Raw genomic sequence first — 23,161 nt, 5'->3', positions numbered from 1 at the left:
TTACAATTTAGCAATTTACACTGGAGTGATATATGTGCAGATGAGGATGTGCGTGTGGAAAATACTGGTGTACAAAAGAGCAGAAAAACAAAAAAAAATATGGGGATGAGGTAGGTAGTTGGTTAGATAGGCTATTTACAGATGGGCTATGTACAGCTGCAGCGAATGGTAAGATGCTCTGACAGCTGACGCTTAAAGTTTGTGAAGGAGATATAAGTCTCCAGCTTCAGTAATTTTTGCAATTCGTTCCAGTCATTGGCAGCAGAGAACTGGAAGGAAAGGCGGCCAAAGAAGGTGTTGGCTTTGGGGATGACCAGTGAAATATACCTGCTGGAGCACGTGCTACGGGTGGGTGTTGCTATGGTGAGCTGCTATTGTGAGCTGAGATAAGGTGGCGCTTTACCTAGCAAAGACTTATAGATGACCTAGAGACAGTGGGTTTGACAACAAATATGCAGCCAATGAGAGCATACAGGTCGCAGTGGTGGGTAGTATATGGGGATTTGGTGACAAAACGGATGGTACTGTGATAGACTGCATCAATTTGCTGAGTAGAGTGTTGGAGGCTATTTTGTAAATGACATCACCGAAGTCAAGGATCGGTAGGATAGTCAGTTTTGTGAGGGTATGTTTGGCAGCATGAGTGAAGGCTTTGTTGCGAAATAGGAAGTGGATTCTAGATTTAACTTTGGATTGGGGATGCTTAATGTGAGTCTGGAAGGAGAGTTTACAGTCTAGCTAGGCACCTAGGTATTTGTAATTGTCCACATATTCATAAGTCAGAACCGTCCAGAGTAGTGATGCTAGTTGGGCGGGCAGGTGCAGGCAGCGATCGGTTGAAGAGCATGCATTTAATTTTACTAGCAATTAAGAGCAGTTGGAGGCCACGGAAGGAGTGTTGTTTGGCGTTGAAGCTCGTTTGGAGGTTTGTTAACACAGTGTCCAGAGAAGGGCCAGTTGTATACAGAATGGTGTCGTCTGCATAGAGATCAAAGAATCACCCGCAGCAAGAGCGACATTGATATATACAGAGAAAAGAGTCGGCCCGAGAATTGAACCCTGTGGCACCCCCATAGAGACTGCCAGAGGTCCGGACAACAGGCCCTCCGATTTGACACACTGAACTCTATCTGAGGAGTAGTTGGTGAACCAAGCAAGGCAGTCATTTGAGAAACCAAGGCTATTGAGTCTGCCGATAAGAATGCGATGATTGACAGAGTCGAAACACTTGGCCAGGTTGATGAAGACGGCTGCACAGTACTGTCTTTTATTGATGGCGGTTATGATATCGTTTAGGACCTTGAGCGTGGCTGAGGTGCACCAGTGACCAGCTCGGAAACCAGATTGCACAGCAGAGAAGGTACGGTGGAATTTGAAATGGTCGGTGATCTGTTTGTTCAATTGGCTTTCGAAGACTTTAGAAAGGCAGGGCAGGATGGATATAGGTCTGTAACAGTTTGGGTCTAGAGTGTCTCCCCCTTTGAAGAGGGGCCGCTTTCCAATCTTTAGGAATCTCAGACGATACAAAAGAGAGGTTGAACAGACTAGTGACAGGGGTTGCAACAATATCCTTGGATAATTTTAGGAAGACAGGGTCCAGACATGTCTAGCCCAGCTAATCTGAAAGAACATCAGCTGTCTGGATTTGGGTAAAGGAGAAGTGGGGGGGGGGGGGGGGGGGGGGGGCTTTGTTGACCAGGGTTGGGGTAGCCAGGTGGAAAGCATGGCCAGCCATAGAGAATTATTGAAATTCTCGATTATCGTGGATTTATCAGTGGTGACAGTGTTTCCCTGGGAGGAGGTACTCTGGACTTTACGGTGTCCCAAAACTTTTTGGAATTAGTGCTGCATGATCTTGAAAGGTGAACTTTCACTCCAGTCTGAGGTCCTGAGTGCTCTGGAACAGGTTTTCATAAAGGATCTCTCTGTACTTTGCTCCTTTCATCTTTCCCTCGATCCTGACTAGTCTCCCAGTCCCTGCCGCTGAAAAATATCCCCACAGCCTGATGCTACCACCACCATGCTTCACAGTGGGGATGGTACCAGGTTTCCTCTAGATGTGACGCTTGGCATTCAGGCCAAAGAGTTCAATCTTTGTTTCCTCAGACCAGAGAATCTTGTTTCTCATTGTCTGGAGTCCTTTAGGCGCCTTTTGGCTAACTCCAAGTGGGATGTCATGTGCTTTTTACTGAGGAGTGGCTTCCGTCTGGCCACTCTACCATAAAGGCCTGATTGGTGGAGTGCTGCAGAGATGGTTGTCCTTCTGGAAGGTTTTCCCATCTCCACAGAGGAACACTGGAGCTCTGTCAAAGTGACCATTCAGTTCTTGGTCAACTCCCTGACCAAGGCCCCTCTCCCCCGATTGCTCAGTTTGGCAAGGCGGCCAGCTCTAGGAAGAGTTTTGGCGGTTCCAAATTTCTTCTATTTAGGAATGATAAAGGCCACTCTGTTCTTGGGGACCTCCAATGACCTCAAGGCTTGGTTTTTGCTCTGACACGCACTGTCAACTGTGGGTCCTTATATAGATAGGTGTGTACCTTTCCAAATCATGTTCAATGAATTTCATTTACCACAGCTGAACTCCAATCAAATTGTAGAAACATTTCAAGGATGATCAATGTAAACAGGATGCACTTGAGCTCAATTTCGAGTCTCATAGCAAAAGGTCTCCTTGTCATTATGGGGTATTTTGTATAGATTGATGAGGGGAAAAAATAATTTTATCCATTTTAGAATAAGACTGTAACGTAACAAAATGTGGAAAAAGGGAAGGGGTTTGAATACTTTCCGAATGCACTGTACATAAATCTTATTTGATCTTCCTGTCAGTTGCCCCAAGGCATTTAATGCAAGTGGCATACTGTGTCTGCAGTTAACGCTCAAGCAAGATCTTGACACATGCAGGGCATATGAACAAAGAAACAGTGGTATAGCTATTCCAAATGGGCTTTTATGACCTATTATTCTGTGTAGAGCTTTTTCAAATAGCTTTTAGAGGTCACACCAAAAGCATATTTTGAGAAAAGTGCTAAGGGTAGGCCTACTCTTTACAGACATATCAACTTTGATGACATTAGACCAGATAAACTTAGACCCCCCACAAAGTTAAAAAGCTGAGAATAAAATAGCTTTTAGAGATCATAATAAAAGCATGTAGGGCAAGCCTATTGACGAAAGGTGTATGGGCACTCACTTTAGACATAGCAGTGTTGGTGACATTAGACCAGGTGCCTTTAGCCCCCCACAGAGTAGAGAAAGAAAAAAAAAATAATGTAAAAGAGTGAAAGGTGAAAAGTATGACATGTGGTCTCCAGGCTATGACCTCCCACCCCCACACTCTCTCACACACACACACACACACACACACACAAACACAGTGGAGCCAGCATGTCACTCATCCGGCGGCGGACGCCAGTATCCCGTAGAGGACTGAGAGGAGAAAGAACTAAATGTGGAGTACTACAATACTGGGGCTTGAGATCAGGCCACCTTTGACAAAGCACTCTGTAATCAGCCACAAACAATGAGCCTGCCTTGCCACAGAAGGCCTGGGCAAGAAACGGACTGGCAATAGAGCTGGTCCATCTTTACGCAGTGGGCCTTTCTAAGTTGGGGCTCTTGCACAGAACGATCATTGTTTGGCTAATAATGGGGGCCTCAAGGAAGAAAATGGGCCAGAGTGTGGGCCTGCCATCTGTTTAGAAGGAACTGAGGGAGAGATTACAGATGAACTGAGGGAGAGATTATGGTCTGTTTACTGTACACATAGGTGAAGTGTAATGTGAGGTTTCACTAGCTGTTGTTCACTATAGATCTGAGGGAAGTTTTTGCATGTACAGTATTACATTACATTCGTAAGCATTAGTCTGCGGAAGCAATATAAACTCAGCAAAAAAATAAACGTCCCTTTTCAGGACCCTGTCTTTCAAATCCAAATAACTTCAGAGATCTTCATTGTAAAGGGCTTAAACACTGTTTCCCATGCTTGTTCAATGAACCATAAACAATTAATGAACATGCACCTGTGGAACGGTCGTTAAGATACTAACAGCTTACAGACAGTAGGCAATTAAGGTCACAGTTATAAAAACGTAGGACACTAAAGAGGCCTTTCTCCTGACTCTGAAAAACACCAAAAGAAAGATGCCCAGGGTCCCTGCTCATCTGCGTGAACTTGCCTAAAGGCAATAAATTGCAATGTCCGTACTGTGAGACGCCTAAGACAGCGCTACAGGGAGACAGGACGGACAGCTGATCGTCCTCGCACTGGCAGACCACGTGTAACAACACCTGCACAGGATCGGTACATCCGAACATCACACCGGCGGGACAGGTACAGGATGGCAACAACTGCCAGAGTTACACCAGGAATGCACAATCCCTCTATCAGTGCTCAGACTGTCCGCAATAGGCTGAGAGAGGGTGGACTGAGGGCTTATAGGCCTGTTGTAAGGCAGGTCCTCACCAGACATCACCTGCAACAATGTGGCCTATGGGCACAAACCCACCGTCGCTGGACCAGACAGGACTGGCAAAAAGTGCTCTTCACTGACGAGTCGCGGATCTCAATCCCATTGAGCACGTCTGGGACCTGTTGAATCAGAGGATGAGGGCTAGGGCCATTCCCCCCATAAATGTCCGGGAACTTGCAGGTAGGTGCCTTGGTGGAAGAGTGGGGTAACATATCACAGAAAGAACTGGCAAATCTGGTGCAGCCTATGAGGAGGTGGCCACACCAGATACTGACTGTTACTTTTTAATTTGACCCCCCCCTTTGTTCAGGGACACATTATTCCATTTCTGTTAGTCACATGTCTGTGGAACTTGTTCAGCTTATGTCTCAGTTGTTGAATCTTGTTATGTTCATACAAATATTTACATGTTAAGTTTTCTGAAAGTAAACACAGTTGACAGTGAGAGGACGTTTCTTTTTGTGCTGAGTTTATGATTGAGTAGTCATGAGTGATTATTTTTAATGCTGTTGAATTCTGTGTGATTATTAGTTATACTTGAGAGCTATCCTCCAGTGCCTAAAAATAACACATCAATAACCAACCAGCTATATGAAAGGATAACTTTTATTCATAATATATTCATACTTGTACACAAGTAAAATAAAATGCGTATCTATGATTCCATTGCAATCTCTGTGAAACATTTAGACAGCATTATTTTAGCCAATGCTACCCGTACCCATACTGTGATGAAAACATAACTCAAACTGGGGAGAGAATAAACATTTGTCTTTACTTATAAACATAAAAAACATAACAGTACCTGACAAATGCAACACTTTTTGAATAAATAATGGGGAGTGAAAATCTATTTTTCAACAAACAGACCCTAAACTTTCTTTGTGTGTGTTCAGACCCTCTGAATTAATGTTATTTTTTATTCATTTTTTGTGGTCTGTCTAAGCAGTCACTGTCTCAGCAGTAAAAGCTTTTGAGACAGAAAAAGGAATAAGGAGAGTCTCCAAAGTGGTGTAGCTTAGACACGGTACAGTACATACAGAACGAACAATTTTGGGCACTGATTTGTTATATACATTAGATCTGACATGTTCTGCAAAGGCATCCTTTTTTGTTAACTTCTTTATTATCATAAGTCCTTGTTACGCTGGCGATGCGTCCAAACCTGACTTCCTGGGTTATCAGTCTCTGGGCTATTAGTGGAGGTCAGAGATCACTGCAGATATATTCTGTATCATTGTCATGAGCATTAATAACAATCTGTGAGTCCCAACAATGTTTATTTAGCATGAATCCCATCCCAGGCCCTAAGGTCCTAAGAGATGACCAACGAGAACCAGAACCAGATTATGGACATGAAGAGAAAACTCAGCTCCGCCTGCATTGTAGATCCATGGCCTTTGAGACATTGTGCATCGGATTTGGGTTTTTTAGTGCACTTCTTTTTCTTCCTGGTTGGGGCTGTAGAAGGTTCCAGATCTTGCAGTTGGACTAAGGACTGGTCAAGGTTGTTGGACAGAGTCCCCAGAGGCCCGTCGTTGAGACTCTGCTTATTCCGGATGGTCTCATTTTTTGTTCGCTCCTGCTCTCTGAATTTGGTCTTTGATATGTTCTCCTTCTCCTTGAGGGGGTTATTGGTGATCTGGCGGCTGTTGTAGGATGAGGGGTCAGGGATGGTTTTCCCGGAGATGATAGAGGACTTATCATTATCTGGAAGACAACACCTGGGAATTCCATTTCCTAGAGGATTTTCCGTGGAGGCAAATTTTCCAGACCACGGCTTGGAGCTGAAGAACTGGGTTTGGATCTGAGGAGTTTCCACACACCCTTCCAGATCATCACTCTTCAGCCGTTTCAGGTCCTTCCCAAACAACTCCAGTGGGACGTTACACTCAAGCTCTGAGCTGGAGCCCTTGAAGCGTTTGAACCAGTCCCACAGGGTCCTGGCCCGACAGTCACAGACCCACTGGTTCCCGTTGAGACGCAGGTACTGGAGGGACCCCAGTGGGTCCATGGTCTCCCCAGTCAGCATGGTCAGGTTGTTGTAGAACAGGAACAGTGTGGTCAATTTTCCTAGGTCACTGAATGCTCTTGGTTGGACATAGATCACCCGGTTCTGGTGCAGCAACAGGCGGTCGAGGTTAATGAGGCCACGCAGCATGTGGTCCGATACGGTCTTGATCTTGTTGTTGTGCAGGAAGAGATAGGTTAGGTTGGCCAGGTCCAGGAAAGTGTCGTCGTGCAGGGCCAGTAGGTTATTGTCCTGCAGGTAAAGGTACTGCAGGGAGCACAGTCCCTGGAACGCTCCGACAGGTAACTCCGACAGGCCGCACCTGTGCAGGTGGAGGGTGTGGAGCTTGGACAGGCCCCTGAAGGCCGTGGGGCTGATGATTCTCAGGTTACTGTTGTCCCCAATGTCCAGCTCCTCCAGCCGCTCCAGACCATAGAAGGCCCCGGCTTCGATGTGGCTGATGTTGTTGGAGTACATCCAGAGGACGGTGAGGTTGTGCACCGAGCTGAAGCTGGTGGAGCGGACAACGGTCAGCTTGTTGCTCTGGAGAAATATCCGCTGGCTCTGCACAGGGATCTCGTTGGGAATGGAGAACAGTCCTTGTTGCTGGCATGCCACAGTGGGCCGTGGCTCACTGTAACACACACATTTGACCGGGCAGCCCTCTGCTCCTCGAGGCACCAGGTTTAACCACAACACAAGGAACAGGAGTCGGCCCCCTGGAGAGAGAGAGAGGAGAGAGAAGAAGAGATGAGTGGGTCAGTTCTACAAGTACATAAAAATACTTAATCTTAATTTCAATGTAAATGTGATTTGTAAATGGTTTGTAAATGTGAACATCTCTGCCTATCTCTTGATTGGTTTTCGATTTTGCTTTCCTCTAAAGCAAAACAAAAACTTTACAATATTGTTCCCTGATCTCCCTGGTAATTTTTTTGTAATTAGACACTGGCCTAATATTGAACTTCAATACATATACCTTCTATCCAATCACCATTACAGCACTTTCCTTTACATTTACAGTAAGTAATCACCGAATATTCTGCAGCATAAAAAGGCAGTGGAACACCCTCTAGGCCATGGCTCTCCAACCCTGTTCCTGGAGAGCTACTGTACTGTAGGTTTTCACTCCAACCCTAATCTAGAACGCCTGATTCTAATAATTAGCTGGTTTATAAACTGAACCAGTTTAGTTACAACTGGGGTAGGAGCGAAAACCTACAGGACGGTAGCTCTCCAGGAACAGGGTTGGAGAACCCTGCTCTAGGCTCTCACCTAGTCCTCTCCTAACTAGTGATGCAGTGTGTCTTTAAAGAGAAAACTGTCAGTGATTATTTGCCCCTGGGGACCCATTTCCTCCTTACTGCTAACGCAAGCATGAAGATCCGGACGATTGAGGAGAGGGGTCCCGAGAAGCTGATTCATTAAATATGGGTGTGTAGCTTTTAAGCAGAATTAACCAACGCTAATAGGGCAGATGGAACTAATGTTTGACATTTAGCCTGTCACGTAAAGATAAGTGTAGTGGGAGCCTGGACCCTTTCATGCCTGGCTGAGAGGCTGAGATCTTGATGCTAGTTTTCAGGGTGGAGAGCAGAACTGGGTTCAAATAGTATTTGAGATCACTTAAAATAAGTTATCTGTTATCACTGTTGTGTTTCTAATTGTTTCCAGAAGTAATTAATTTCCGCTTGAGTTATAGGAATGCAATGTGTTATCGCTAACCTAACACCGAAACATGCAGATACAGCACAGATACAAGTATAGCGATTTCACTAACTCATCAAATGCAGATCAAGATTTCAAAGTGTGACAGCAGGAGATGCCAAATCCAATATGTCATGTCAGGTGTCAGGTGTTATTGGCAGATATTGTCCAAATCTCAGTGAATCCAGCCCTAGCTCCTTTCCTAAGTGAGGATTTCCATCCCCAGCTGCCACAGCCATCACTGGAATCCCAGGCTCTGCCGTGACAGGTAGTGAAGTACTGGAAAATGCATGAGCTTTACCCTCCTTCACTCACTCCCTCCCTCTCTCCACCACTCTCCACCACTCCTGTTTTTCCTCCCCTGCCTCCCTCCCTATCTCACTCCATCTCGCTTTCTTCCTCCTCCCCTCCCTCCCTCTCTGTCCCTCTCTTCCTCTCCATCACTTTTAATCCATCCCTCCCTCACTTCATCCCCCTCCCTCATCCCTCCCTCCATCCCTTCCTGTTCTTCATGCAGCAGTTGTAGCAGCCCATCCCTGGCCATTGTTAAGCGGGGGCTGTGGTGTGGCTTGACAGCAGCCCCCTGCTGCACTTTCCCTCCAATCTCCCTCTTCAGCCTTCAGCCAGACACACTATACCACCAGAAAGCTGTTACGTTTCCTTCCACTACTCTGTATTTCTGCATCACAACACTTTTCCCTCCCAGTTTCCAGCCACCTGCTTCTCTAACAATAGCAATATATTTTTTTGTAACTGCAGCATCTCCGCTCAATGTTTTATTTCCACCCATGCGTTGTATGTTGGAGACCTGTTTTTTTTCAGCTTCCGGTATAATGTTCTATAATGGTTTTCATTAGCATCTTTTGAATGACAGCATAGTCTAAGCCAATCAGGTGTTATCAGTTTTTTTTATACTAATTATTGCCTGCTGACTAGTTTCTTTATATACCGATGTAGGATAATAATTAGACAGTTTGCTACAGCAGGAAAATAATCATTAAGAAATAGGAAATGTGAATTATTTTTATGTGGATTATTATTAGTGGACAATTTTGTAAGGGTTGATACATGTTTCAAGTCTGAAATGTAAAGGTGGAAATTGCAAAACTCAGAAGCCTTTTAAAAACCTCAAATACACTACAAGTTTTACATTTCCTGCATTGCAGTATAGTTGTCCTGCAACAGAGTGATCAAATTAAGATCCTACATCTATAGGACTGTGTCAATTGCCTTGCCATTAGCGTTGTCAAACAGAATTAAGAAATCCAAAGCCGTTTTTGCCCTCATCACGTTGAGCCCTTGCACCTTGTTTTTACTGTGCTTACACTTCCGTGATGAATAACTGTGTAATAATAACAACACAACATAGATACATATGTTTTACTATGTAATTACATGGTAATAGGGTTGTTGAGGAATCAGTTACACAATTTAAACAAGGAATGAGTAATTTACACATTCACTTGATGAAGGTTATCCCACATGTGTAACTACTGATGTTATTACACATTTTCTTGTTCCACTATGTAATTGTTTTGTAATTACACATTTGAACGTCACCTGTGAATTACCATGTTAATAACTGAAACCAAAATTGGACCTTGTTACATGTAACAACAATTGTAACAAGACACTCCCTGTCATTAACTACTGGCTATTTTTCAATTAGTTTATTTCTGTTTTTGAAAAAGCAACAATATAAAGTGAAGTGACATTTGAATTGCTTTGTAGTTACAATGTAACAACCTTTGCAGACAATAGGCTAACCAAGGGAAATAAGGAGAGAGGAAAATGTTTTTACAGTTTGACTTTTCTTTAATGGATTTGACAAAGATTCATATTCAAACGATTCAACCATTTCAAACTCAAAGCAATAACTATTTTAGTTAGTAAAAATACAGGGTGGTAAAGCTAGCTAGCTAGCATTTCCCCATAATTCACTAATGTAGCTAGCTAGCTAGGCACTGTCAGCCTAATGTCAACACGTTTTCCAACTCAGTTAATAAACTTTACTAAATCATCATAAAAATCATAAAACATTTAGTTTACAATGTTATTTCACTATTTTGGAGACTTACATTGCACTTTGCACATTAAAAACATGACCAATTAAGAGACAGAAATAACATGTAACTTCCACTTGGCTGCATAGGAGAGTTGTGAGAGGTCAGTGTGATGTTAGTGTTCTTCTGGCTTCTTTTTTATTTATTTATTTAATGTTCAAACATGTAAATAAATAGTGAACAAAAAGGTTAAAAGGACAAGACCCTTTTTTTAAAAATGTAGCCCAAAATGACATACCCAAATCTAACTGCCTGTAGCTCAGGATCTGAAGCAAGGATATGCATATTCTTGATACCATTTAACAGCTTCTACCCCCAAGCCATAAGACTCCTGAACAGTTAATCAAAGGGCTACCCAGACCCCTCTTTTACGCTGCTGCTACTCTCTGTTTATTATTTATGCATGGTCACTTTAACGCTACCTACATGTCCATACTACATCAATTAACTCGACCAACTGGTTCCCTCACACATTGTATTTTTTTACTTGTCTTTTTTACTTAACACGTTTTTCTTCTTAAAATATTGAATTTGTTTTTTAAAACAATTTTGTATGAGTTCACCAGGAAATTATATCACACTGACCTATCACCTCTCAAACTGTCCTCTGCAGACAAAATGGAAGTCACATACTATTTCTGTCTCTTAATTTGTTATTGGCATTTAATTGAATGTCCTCCTGTCTCCAAATTTCTCCTGGATAGCCTTTGATCTGCAAATGTTGTTTCATTGTAAATACAAAGGTTGTTACATTGTAACAAAGTAATTATAAAGCTTATACACTACTGGGTTTCACTTTACGTTAAGTTGCTTGCTCCTGGTTAGGTACATGATAATGACAAGTATATCCTATGTAACTACATTGTTCTTGCAATACATTTGATTCGGGATAGCCTTTGAGCCAGGTCATGGCACACATGCGGAATAACCTTCAGCAAGTGAATGTGTAATTACACATTCCTTGTTCCAATTGTTTAATAACTGATTCCGCAACAACCTATGTAACTACTATGTTAACACAGTTATGAATGTGCTAGTTACATAGTAATAGGGGCAACTTAATGTAAAGTGTTACCTGAATACATACAGTATATAACATTGTTATTGTTTTGGTGCCAACCTTCATATCAAACAATCACTATATGTAGCATAAATCCACCAAAAAAAATGGTATTTTGCTTTGCCAGCTTTGGTTTCAACATTGAATCTCCCCTATTTGGTGTGTCGAAACACAGCCCAACACAGCACAATGTCACACATCCACATCTCCAGAAACTGGTGTTTCAGAAACTGGCATCCCACGAGAAAAGTCCATTATGGTCCAACAGCAATCTTAACTCTGTCTAAGATGAGCCAAGAACCTCTTTGTCTTATGGCGACGATACAAAGTCAAACATCCTCCCAAGCTCTTAGTAAACTGAAGCTCATTGACTCAGGCTCGCTTCTGTGTTTGAGAAGCAACTGTCCTCACAAAAGGACAAAGTGAGTCCCAAGTGGCACCCTATTCCCTATATAGTGCACTACATTTGACCAAAGCACTATGCCATTTGTGACACAGGAAGAGAGGCGGACAGGGAGACAGTGGTGGAGATATGCCCAGACAGTTAACAACCCGGTGATGAACGGCAGACATCAAGCATAATCCTCACTTGTCTAATTGTATTATTTGCCAAAACAAAACAAAAGACTATGAACAATGTGGGAGAACAGAGAACACTCCAGATAATAGCGAGGGGTGAGGAGGGGTAAGGAGGACATAAGTGGGAGCAGCCAGAGAGCGCTGTTTACTTAGCGCAGCAGTGCATGTCAAGCCTGACACCCTCCAGCTCATTTGCATACATCCCTGACTGTGTGTGTATGTGTGAACTACTTCACTACTCTAGCCCCATCCGTGGCTTTCTCTCAGCATGATAAAGGCATCCTATCCCATCCCTGGCAGCACCTAGAGAGCACACAGGGCATGCAAACAGGGGATCCAGGGGTTCTGCAATCCATCATTCTGGCTTCACTCTGAAGAGGCTTGGATTGGGCCCGGATGGGTAACATGACAGTATTATCCTTCAGCTGAGAGGAGAGGAGTGTGGAAAGGAAGGGAATAGAAGTGATGTCTTTTTCTGAGATAGATGGCACAGAGCATCTCAAGGGATGCAATGGCTTCTTTCTTTCTTTACTCACACAACATTAGTGATTGTTGTTTCTATGTGGATTTCAACATGTTCTTAATATATTCAAGATGTTTGTACGTTAGGCTGTTTGTTGTAAATGCATTCATGCATACAAATGCAGCCTTATATCATGTAGAAATGAATAACTTAGATCTGTCATATCAGGTGATGTGTTATTTTCCCAAAGCGCTGTCACAGTGGTTGTAAACCCAAGTGATTGTGTATGGTGATAGAGTGCATTAAAACCTCTTCCCTACTATCATCTAAGGACCTACATTTTGACTGAAAGGTGACTGGATTTGAAAAGTTGGTACCAGTCCTAAATGCTTCCCCCCAGGAACATACAGGCATGGAACTACTTTTCCTAAATGTTTTCCCCAAAGAACATTATGCAGGGATGAAACAGATGCTCTCTTGTAACAGTAAATAAAGATGTGTGCATCCTGATCAAACCCGGGTGTTTAGGACAAGATGCCACATAACTAGCATTGGAGTCACTACCTGGCCCCTGCCTGCTCTGTGTGTGTTTGTGTGTGCATATGTGAAAGTGTGTGTGTGTGTGCATTTGCATTTGTGTGTGCATGTGTGGGTGTGTTTCTGGGAGACACCATGGTCTAGCATGCAGACGGAGGACACAATTAGTGGGAGGGGCAGAGGGACAGATCAAGTTCTGTCTGCCACACATCTGAAAGAAAGAAAGAAAGAAGCAACAGTGTGTGTGGCTGGGTGTGTGTGTGAGGGGAGGGGGGGTGAGGAGAGGAGTATGGGCGTTATGTGTGGGAGAAGTGAAAATATGTAAACAATACCAGATTGTGAACTACTTCTGGCCTCAAAGCACTGTATTTTCAGATGCACGACTCTTCACTTGTAAAATGGGAAACATTACAAGAAAAAAAGAATACAACACTGACACAATATAATCTAGCAAGTCACTGGGTGAAGGCCTCAAAGCTCAGCATGTTTAGAATGCTTGTCATCATTTCTAAAATGGTCAACACAATGCCGAGACCAACTTAAGAAAACGGTGACAATTTATTACAGCAAATCACTTAAAGTCTGGGACGAAGTTATGAAAACCTGAGACCACTTGTCCTGTTTTGTAGTTGGAATCCAACCAACATGCCCTCAATACAACCTCATGTCATCATGGTAAAATGGGAAGATTGTAATAGATGACATTGAAGTCCCTATGGGAGGTTTTTAGAGGTTTCTTCCATACAGTTATCTCTCTGCACCCCCAAACCCAAAGCCCTTGCCACTTAGCACATTCAATTGTGTGGAATGTATAATGCAAGTAATGTAAGCTGAAAATAATGTAGGCCTCAGCTGAGAAAGTGTGTGTGGGAGCCATATCAGAAGAGTTGGCCTACTTTGTGTTATACCATATGGTTCGTCCATATCCTTTATGGCCCATAGCATAGCACATCTATGTACTGTAACAGCAAGCGTCATTCTGCATGGGCATATTTTCTTCAGCTAAAGTAACTTAATTATGCCATGTAGAAGCACATAAGTATAACGCAGCTATGCCAATCGGAATAAGCAGCACAAATGCTACTGTATATAGTGTGGTTGCCATCTTTCAGATGTGACATGTGACACCAGGTAGCTCATTACAGTGATACTAAGCACAGGTGTTTGTCCATCTAAGAGCATCATTCTGCATGGGTGTAGTTATTTTCTGCATACAATTACACCATAGTACAAAAGTATGTGGACACACCTGAAATTAGTGGATTCGCAATTTCAACCACACCTGTTGCTGACAGGTGTATAAAATCGAGCATTGGCAGTAGAATGGCCTTACTGAAGAGCTCAGTGATTTTCAACGTGGCACCGTCATAGGATTCCACCTTTCCAACAAGTCTGTTTGTCAAATTTCTGCCCAGCTAGAGCTGCCCCGGTCAACTGTGAAGTGGAAACGTCTAGGAGCAACCATGGCACACACTACCGAGCTCCAAACTGCCTCTGGAAGCAATGTCAGCACAATAACTGTTCGTCTGGAGCTTCATGAAATGGGTTTCCATGGCAGAGCAGCTGCACACCAGTCTAAACTCACCATGTGCAATGCAAAGCACTGGCTGGAGTGGTGTAAAGCTCTCCATCATTGGAGTCTGGAGCAGTGGAGTGACGCTTCAACATCTGGCAGTCCGATGGACGAATCTGGCTTTGGCGAATGCCAGGAAAACGCTACCTGCCTCAATGCATAGTGTCAACTGTAAAGTTTGGTGGAGGAGGAATAATGGTCTGGGGCTGTTTTTCATGGTTCGGGCTAGGCCCCTAAGTTCCAGTGAACGCTACAGCATACAATGAATTACATTCTGGACGATTCTGTGCTTCCAACTTTGTGGGAACAGTTTAGGGAAGGCCCTTTCCTGTTTCAGCTTGACAATGCCCCTGTGCATACAGAAATACAGAAATGGTTGGTCAAGATTGGTGTGGAAGAACTTGACTGGCCTGCACAGAGCCCTGACCTCAACCCAATCGAACACCTTTGGGATGAATTGGAAAGCCTGGAAACTGCGAGACAGGCCTAATCGCCCAACGTCAGTGACCAACCTCACTAATGCTCTTGTGGCTGAATGGAAGCAATTTCCTGCAGCAATGTTCCAACATCTAGTGGGAAGCCTTCCCAGAAGAGTGGATGCTGTATAAGCAGCAAAGGGGAGACCAACTACATTTTAATGCTCATGATTTTGGAATGAGATGTTCATGTAGTGTACTTCAATATATCACTGAGCTGTATAGAAGCTATCGTATTTAGATTAGTGTTGCCAGATGTTTAAAATTATTCACTAGGTAACATAACATATCATAATGGACTAGGTACAAATGTTGGTCCTTTTTTATCATGGGACCTCCGTTAATCCGAATTTAGATGAAGCCACCATAACTAAACTGTTTAAAAACCATGCCCCTCCTTCCCGTCAGAAATGTCATCACTGTCTCGCATTTGGGCCTTTTATTAGCAATAAAGCTTAAATTTGAAATCTGTGAAGTTACCATCACTGCAGGGTTGAGAGAATGCATTACCCTGAAATAAAAGATAATGAGGACTAATGATTCACCACTGTATTATCAGAGTGCTGTGCCACACCGTTAGTGTTGGATTAGAGCTGTGATAGGATAGGATGCTTTCTACCCAGACCTAAACAACCAAGCAGCCCCAATTACAGTGGTTATTCATGCTAAAAGGAACCATGTCAAACCTCTAACGTTATCTACTCTGTACACAATCGCAACATCAGTCTGACAGGTTCATAATGTTAAATTTGAGTGTTTTGCAGCAGACTGTTTCAGACTGGTACTTGTTTAATTGTTGTCAGTTAGAGCCATTTTTTTGTGTGCCCTAAACAACCCAGTGGCCCACATTATCTATTCTCCTGGCAATCTCTGCATCCCCATAACAGTTTCATTATGGTACAATTGTAGTGTTTGGCACCATTTTAGACTGGCACTTGTTCTTTGCTTTCTTTGTCTTGGCCATAGTTACGCAGTCAGTTTGGCTATTTAGAAATGGTTTAAGCCCCAGCAGCTCAATAAAACAGTTGTTTGTACTTAAAAGGCACTACAGTTGGACTACAGTCGGACGTTATGTACTCCATCCACATCACTTGGACAGGATCATTACGGAAAAATTCTTGGCGTTTGGCATCTAGACGTTTAAGAATGGCAATTGTTTTCTGCTCGTCAACAACAGAGGCAAGTTGTGATGAACTCTTTGCAAAGGGGGTTACAATTGGAGGAAAACAAATCAAACAAGGTTCTCTCTTACTCTCGACCTCTAGAATAAATCCCATCCACTTCTTAAATTATCCATTTACAGAGCATTGTGAGCGATAGACGGTGGTAGAAATCGCCTGGTAGCAAGCTGCTGCAAAGGGGGAACTTATAGGGGATTTCGATTTTCTTCTAACACCTCTGGGTTTTGAACTATTTATGTTGAGCTCAACGTGACCTTCCAACTACTTTAAAAGCATGCACCATTTGCCATTGTCAAAGTTTCTTGCATAGTCTTCTGTATCATGCTTTCAATGTGACTACAGTAGGGTTACAAAGCCACCGGTAATTTACCAAAGTCGGCGGAATTTTCAGTAATTTTAGTAATTAAAGAAGTAATCTATGGCAATGTATGGTCACTCTGGTAATTTATACTCGAATAACTTAAAGAAATAAAAATTATTATGGTTAGAGCGTTGGTCCAGAAATCCGAAAGGTTGCTAGATCGAATCCCCGAGCTGACAAAGTCATAATACCCATACAACCTAGCGGTCAAACAGGGAAATGGTTCCAATCGTATTTCCACCATACATTTTTCCCATAGGGGATATTAGAAACTGTCCGAGACAGATTTACATTGGGGGGAAAAAAGTATTTGATCCCCTGCTGATTTTGTATGTTTGCCCACTTACAAAGAAATGATCAGTCTATTATTTTAATAGTAGGTTTATTTGAACAGTGAGAGACAGAATAACAACAACAAAAATCCAGAAAAACACGTCAAAAATGTTATAAAATGATTAGCATTTTAATGAGGGAAATAAGTATTTGACCCCTCTGCAAAACATGACTTAGTACTTGGTGGAAAAACTCTTGTTGGCAATCACAGAGGTCAGACGTTTCTTGTAGTTGGCCACCAGGTTTGCACACATCTCAGGAGGGATTTTGTCCCACTCCTCTTTGCAGATCTTCTCCAAGACATTAAGGTTTCGAGGCTGATGTATGGCAACTCAAACCTTCAGCTCCCTCCACAGGTTTTCTATGGGATTAAGGTCTGGAGACTGGCTAGGCCACTCCAGGACCTTAATGTGCTTCTTCTTGAGCCACTCCTTTGTTGCCTTGGCTGTGTGTTTTGGGTCATTGTCATGCTGGAATACCCATCAACGACCCATTTTCAATGCCCTGGCTGAGGGAAGGAGGTTCTCACCCAAGATTTGACGGTACATGGCCCCGTCCATCGTCCCTTTGATGCGGTGAAGTTGTCCTGTCCCCTTAGCAGAAAAACACCCCCAAAGCATAATGTTTACACCTCCATGTTTGACGGTGGAGATGGTGTTCTTGGGGTCATAGGCAGTATTCCTCCTCCTCAAAACACGGCGAGTTGAGTTGATGTCAAAGAGCTCCATTTTTGTCTCATCTGACCACAACACTTTCACCAGTTGTCCTCTGAGTCATTCAGATGTTCATTGGCAAACTTCAGACGGGCATGTATATGTATTCTTGAGCAGGGGGACCTTGCGGGCGCTGCAGGATTTCAGTCCTTCACGGCGTAGTGTATTACCAATTGTTTTCTTGGTGACTATGGTCCCAGCTGCCTTGAGATCATTGACAAGATCCCCCCGTGTAGTTCTTGGCTGATTCCTCACCGTTCTCATCATCATTGCAACTCCACGAGGTGAGATCTTGCATAGAGCTCCAGGCTGAGGGATATTGACAGTTCTTTTGTGTTTCTTCCATTTGCGAATAATCGCACCAAATGTTGTCACCTTCTCACCAAGCTGCTTGGCGATGGTCTTGTAGCCCATTCCATTCTTGTGTAGGTCTACAATCTTGTCCCTGACATCCTTGGAGAGCTCCTTGGTCTTGGCCATGGTGGAGAGTTTGTAATCCGATTGATTGATTGCTTCTGTGGACAGGTGTCTTTTTTACAGGTAACAAGCTGCGGTTAGGAGCACTCCCTTTAAGAGTGTGCTCCTAATCTCAGCTCGTTACCTGTATAAGTCACCTGGGAACCAGAAATCTTTCTGATTGAGAGGGGGTCAAATACTTATTTCCCTCATTAAAATGCAAATCAATTTATAACAGTTTTGACATGCGTTTTTCTGGATATTTTTGTTGTTATTCTGTCTCTCACTGTTCAAATAAACCTACCATTAAAATTATAGACTGATCCTTTCTTTGTCAGTGGGCAAACGTACAAAATCAGCAGGGGATCAAATACTCTTTTCCCCCACCGTACATGGTTATCAAAATGTCATGCCAGAGTAAGCCTACACGAAACACAGCCCTTATTTAAAGTGTTTTCCCCCATGGGAGAAATGTATTGTGGAAAAACGATTGGAACCATTTCCCTGTTTGATCGCTAAGTTTTATGGGTATTATGATACCCCCACTATGGGGTTCTATTGTCCATGACTTTCTAGTGGATAGACCATATGGTTAAAGAGGAAATAGCCTAATTAAAGAGATTCTCCTGAACTTTTGTATACTTTTTAGCCAGTCATTTTGAAGTAGCACTCAAGCAACAAAACGGGTCCCTGGAAATTCTGTACAATGTCATCACGTCATTGTTCTTGAGCCTCTGTAGTGTGCACAAAGAGAATACAAATAATAATTGTGGTGTGCATGTGGGGTGAGCATGTTGATCTCACCCTGCAACATCATTGAACAATACTGTGCTGACCTGATCCCACCTCACACTTTAATTCTTAAGAGTCGATTGATCCATGTGTCAATCTAATTAACATAACACGCCCCCATCAAACTCTGTGTAGCCCTTTCTTGCAGTAAAATAACCAAATCACGCTCTAGTGGCCTCATTCAGTGGAATGTTATTAATATTTTTCATAATTAATAAACATATACACTGCTCAAAAAATAAAGGGAACACTTAAACAACACAATGTAACTCCAAGTCAATCAAACTTCTGTGAAATCAAACTGTCCACTTAGGAAGCAACACTGATTGACAATAAATTTCACATGCTGTTGTACAAATGGAATAGACAACAGGTGGAAATTATAGGCAATTAGCAAGACACCCCCAATAAAGGAGTGGTTCTGCAGGTGGGGACCACAGACCACTTCTCAGTTCCTATGCTTCCTGGCTGATGTTTTGGTCACTTTTGAATGCTGGCGGTGCTTTCACTCTAGTGGTAGCATGAGATGGAGTCTACAACCCACACAAGTGGCTCAGATAGTGCAGCTCATCTAGGATGGCACATCAATGCGAGCTGTGGCAAGAAGGTTTGCTGTGTCTGTCAGCGTAGTGTCCAGAGCATGGAGGCGCTACCAGGACACAGGCCAGTACATCAGGAGACGTGGAGGAGGCCGTAGGAGGGCAACAACCCAGCAGCAGGACGTCTACCTCCGCCTTTGAGCAAGGAGGAGCAGGAGAAGCACTGCCAGAGCCCTGCAAAATGACCTCCAGCAGGCCACAAATGTGCATGTGTCTGCTCAAACGGTCAGAAACAGACTCCATGAGGGTGGTATGAGGGCTTGACGTCCACACGTGGGGGTTGTGCTTACAGCCCAACACAGTGGAGGACATTTGGCATTTGCCAGAGAACACCAAGATTGGCAAATTTGCCACTTGCGCACTGTGCTCTTCACAGATGAAAGCAGGTTCACACTGAGCATGTGACAGACATGACAGAGTCTGGAGACGCCGTGGAGAACGTTCTGCTGCCTGCAACATCCTCCAGCATGACCGGTTTGGCGGTGGGTCAGTCATGGTGTGGGGTGGCATTTCTTTGGGGGGCCGCACAGCCCTCCATGTGCTCGCCAGAGGTAGCCTGACTGCCGTTAGGTACAGAGATAAGATCCTCAGACCCCTTGTGAGACCATATGCTGGTGCATTTGGCCCTGGGTTCCTCCTAATGCAAGACAATGCTAGACCTCATGTGGCTGGAGTGTGTCAGCAGTTCCTGCAAGAGGAAGGCATTGATGCTATGGACTGGCCCGCCCGTTCCCCAGACCTGAATCCAATTGAGCACATCTGGGACATCATGTCTCGCTCCATCCACCAACGCCACGTTGCACCACAGACTGTCCAGGAGCTCCTCATCAGGAGCATGCCCAGGCGTTGTAGGGAGGTCATAAGGGCACGTGGAGGCCACACACACTACTGAGCCTCATTTTGACTTGTTTTAAGGACATTACATCAAAGTTGGATCAGCCTGTAGTGTGGTTTTCCACTTTAATTTTGAGTGTGACTCCAAATCCCGACCTCCATGGGTTGATAAATTAGATTTCCATTGATTTTTTTTGTGTGATTTTGTTGTCAGCACATTCAACTATGTAAAGAAAAAAGTATTTAATAAGATTATTTATTTCATTCAGATCTAGGAAGTGTTGTTTAAGTGTTCCCTTTTTTTTGAGCAGTATATTTTTTTAAAACCTTGAAAATCCTATGTTTCTATGTCAAACATTTTTGTTATATTTCAAACTTATGTGATGTATATAAAGTGTGTGCGATCCTGCCCTGCCATTCTAAAATCTTTGAAAGCCAAGTTAACAAACAGATCACCGACCATTTCGAATCCCACCGTACCTTCTCCACTATGCAATCTGGTTTCCGAGCTGGTCATGGGTGCACCTCAGCCACACTCAAGGTCTTAAACGATATCATAACCTCCATCAATAAAAGACTGTACTGTGCAGCCGTCTTCATCAACCTGGCCAAGTGTTTCGACTCTGTCAATCACCACATTCTTATCGGCAGACTCAATAGCCTTGGTTTCTCAAATGACTGCCTCGCTTGGTTCACCAACTACTTCTCAGATTGAGTTCAGTGTGTCAAATCGGAGGTCCTGTTGTCCGGACCTCTGGCAGTCTCTATGGGGGTATCACAGGGTTCAATTCTCGGGCTGACTTTTTTCTCTGTATATATCAATGATGTCGCTCTTGCTGCTGGTAATTCTCTGATCCACCTCTACGCAGACGACACCATTCTGTATACATCTGGCCCTTCTTTGGACACTGTGTTAACAAACCTCCAAACGAGCTTCAATTCCATTCAACACTCCTTCCGTGGCCTCCAACTGCTTTTAAATGCTACTAAAACTAAATGCATGCTCTTCAACCGATTGTTGCCCGCACCCGCCCGCCCGACTAGCATCACTACTCTGGGCGGTTCTAACTTAGAATATGTGGACAACTACAAATACATAGGTGTCTGGCTAGACTGCAAACATTCCTTCCAGACTCACATGAATTATTTCCAATCCAAAATTAAATCTAGAATCGGCTTCCTATTTCGCAACAAAGCCTCCTTCACTCATGCTGCCAAACATACCCTCATAAAACTGACTATCCTACCGATCCTTGACTTCAGCGATGTCATTTACAAAATGGCCTCCAACACTCTACTCAGCAAACTGGATGTAGACTATCAAAGTGCCATCCGTTTTGTCACCAAAGCCCCATATACTACCCACCACTACAACCTGTATGCTCTCGTTGGCTGGCCCTCACTAGATATTCGTCACCAAACCCACTGGCTCCAGGTCATCTATAAGTCTTTGCTAGGTAAAGCCCCGCCTTATCTCAGCTCACTGGTCACCATAGCAACACCCACCTGTAGCTCACGCTCCAGCAGGTATATTTCACTGGTCATCCCTAAAGCAAACATTTCATTTGGCCGCCTTTCCTTCAAATTCTCTGCTGCGAATGACTGGAACGAATTGCAAAAATCACTGAAGCTGGAGTCATATCTCCCTCTCTAACTTTAAGCATCAGCTGTCAGAGCAGCTTACCGATCACTGTACCTGTACACAGCCAATCTGTAAACAGCACACCCAACTACCTCATCCACATATTGTTATATATCCTCTTGCTCTTTTGCACCCCAGTATCTCTACTTGCACATCATCATCTGCACATCTATCACTCCAGTGTTAATGCTAACTTGTAATTATTTCGCCTCTATGACCTATTTATTGCCCTACCTCCCTACTCTTCTACGTTTGCACACACTGTACATCGTTTTTTCTATTGTGTTATTGTCTGTACGTTTGTTTATGTGTACCTCTGTGATGTTGTTTTTGTCGCAATGCTTGACCAGGTCGCAGTTGTAAATGAGAACTTGTTCTCAACTGGCCTACCTGGTTAATTTCTGCAACAATTTCTAAAAACCTGTTTTTGTTTTGTCATTATGGGATATTGTGTGTAGATTGATGCATTGGACATTTCTCGAGTGCATCAAAGTTGTATGTTGTGTCGCGATTGAACAGGATAAATGGATGAACACATGCCTTGTAAAAACCTAATAGCGTATGGCACAATATATTCAAAAATTCTAACAAAATACACCAGCGGCACCATTTAGGAGATACAGGTTGTGAGCATAGTGTTTCTGATCGGGTTGACGATCATCTTTGAATGCATTGGTGTGGCTACAATGCCATCTTTAGCACACAACATTTTCTGGTTTGCAGACAAATACAATAAAAAATATCAATTTACTACTACAGAGGTCTAATGGATCTAACTTCTACTTTCAAATATTTTTTCTAAGTTATGATGCATGGGTTTGATCAATTTCTTTTTCTGTTATCAAAACAACTACTCGTAAGCCACTCATCCCACTTGCTCAGCAACTCTTCCAACTGTTGACTTTTTAGACAACTGCCATTAGTTCGGCACCAAAACATTTACAACAAAGACATATTAAGCAAAATAAAAAAAAGTGTGAAAAAAATGGTTTTGAGCAAAGGAGTAGGGCATTCAAAGAGTTGGTCTGATGGTCAGATGTGATGTCATCAGCCTCCCTCCCTCTACTAGTTTACTAGTTTGTAGGCCAATGCTTGGATGCTACAGACGTTTTTCATGGGTCTGGGTCTGCCAACCACCGCTGTAGCTTGGCCACCTTCCACCGCAGATGCTGTTGGATATAAGAGCAACGTCAACTTACCAACATTACGACCAGCAATACGACTTTCCCGAAGCGGATCCAGGACAATGGTGCTAATTCCAGTAGGCGATCCAAAACAACAACGTCGCAGAAGGGGCAGATGAAGTGAC

At 43.3% G+C, this 23,161-nt stretch overlaps 1 protein-coding gene across 5 annotated transcripts in view; it reads right to left on the bottom strand.

Annotated features, from left to right (window-relative positions):
- Window positions 1–5,060: 5,060 nt before the first annotated feature.
- The window catches only part of LOC115164147 (reticulon-4 receptor-like), a 110,462-nt gene continuing 92,361 nt past the window's right edge, over window positions 5,061–23,161 (bottom strand). For all 5 annotated transcript variants that reach the window (XM_029716344.1, XM_029716345.1, XM_029716346.1 and 2 more), the window contains one exon: window positions 5,061–7,202. In XM_029716344.1, the coding sequence (XP_029572204.1) occupies window positions 5,788–7,202 (1,415 nt within the window). In that variant the 3' untranslated portion in view covers window positions 5,061–5,787. The remainder of the gene's footprint in view (window positions 7,203–23,161) is intronic.

Source organism: Salmo trutta, chromosome 27, assembly GCF_901001165.1.
Source record: "Salmo trutta chromosome 27, fSalTru1.1, whole genome shotgun sequence".
Lineage (NCBI taxonomy): Eukaryota > Metazoa > Chordata > Actinopteri > Salmoniformes > Salmonidae > Salmo > Salmo trutta.
Note: the sequence above shows the minus strand (reverse complement) of the source record. Positions and strands in the feature narration are given on the sequence as shown.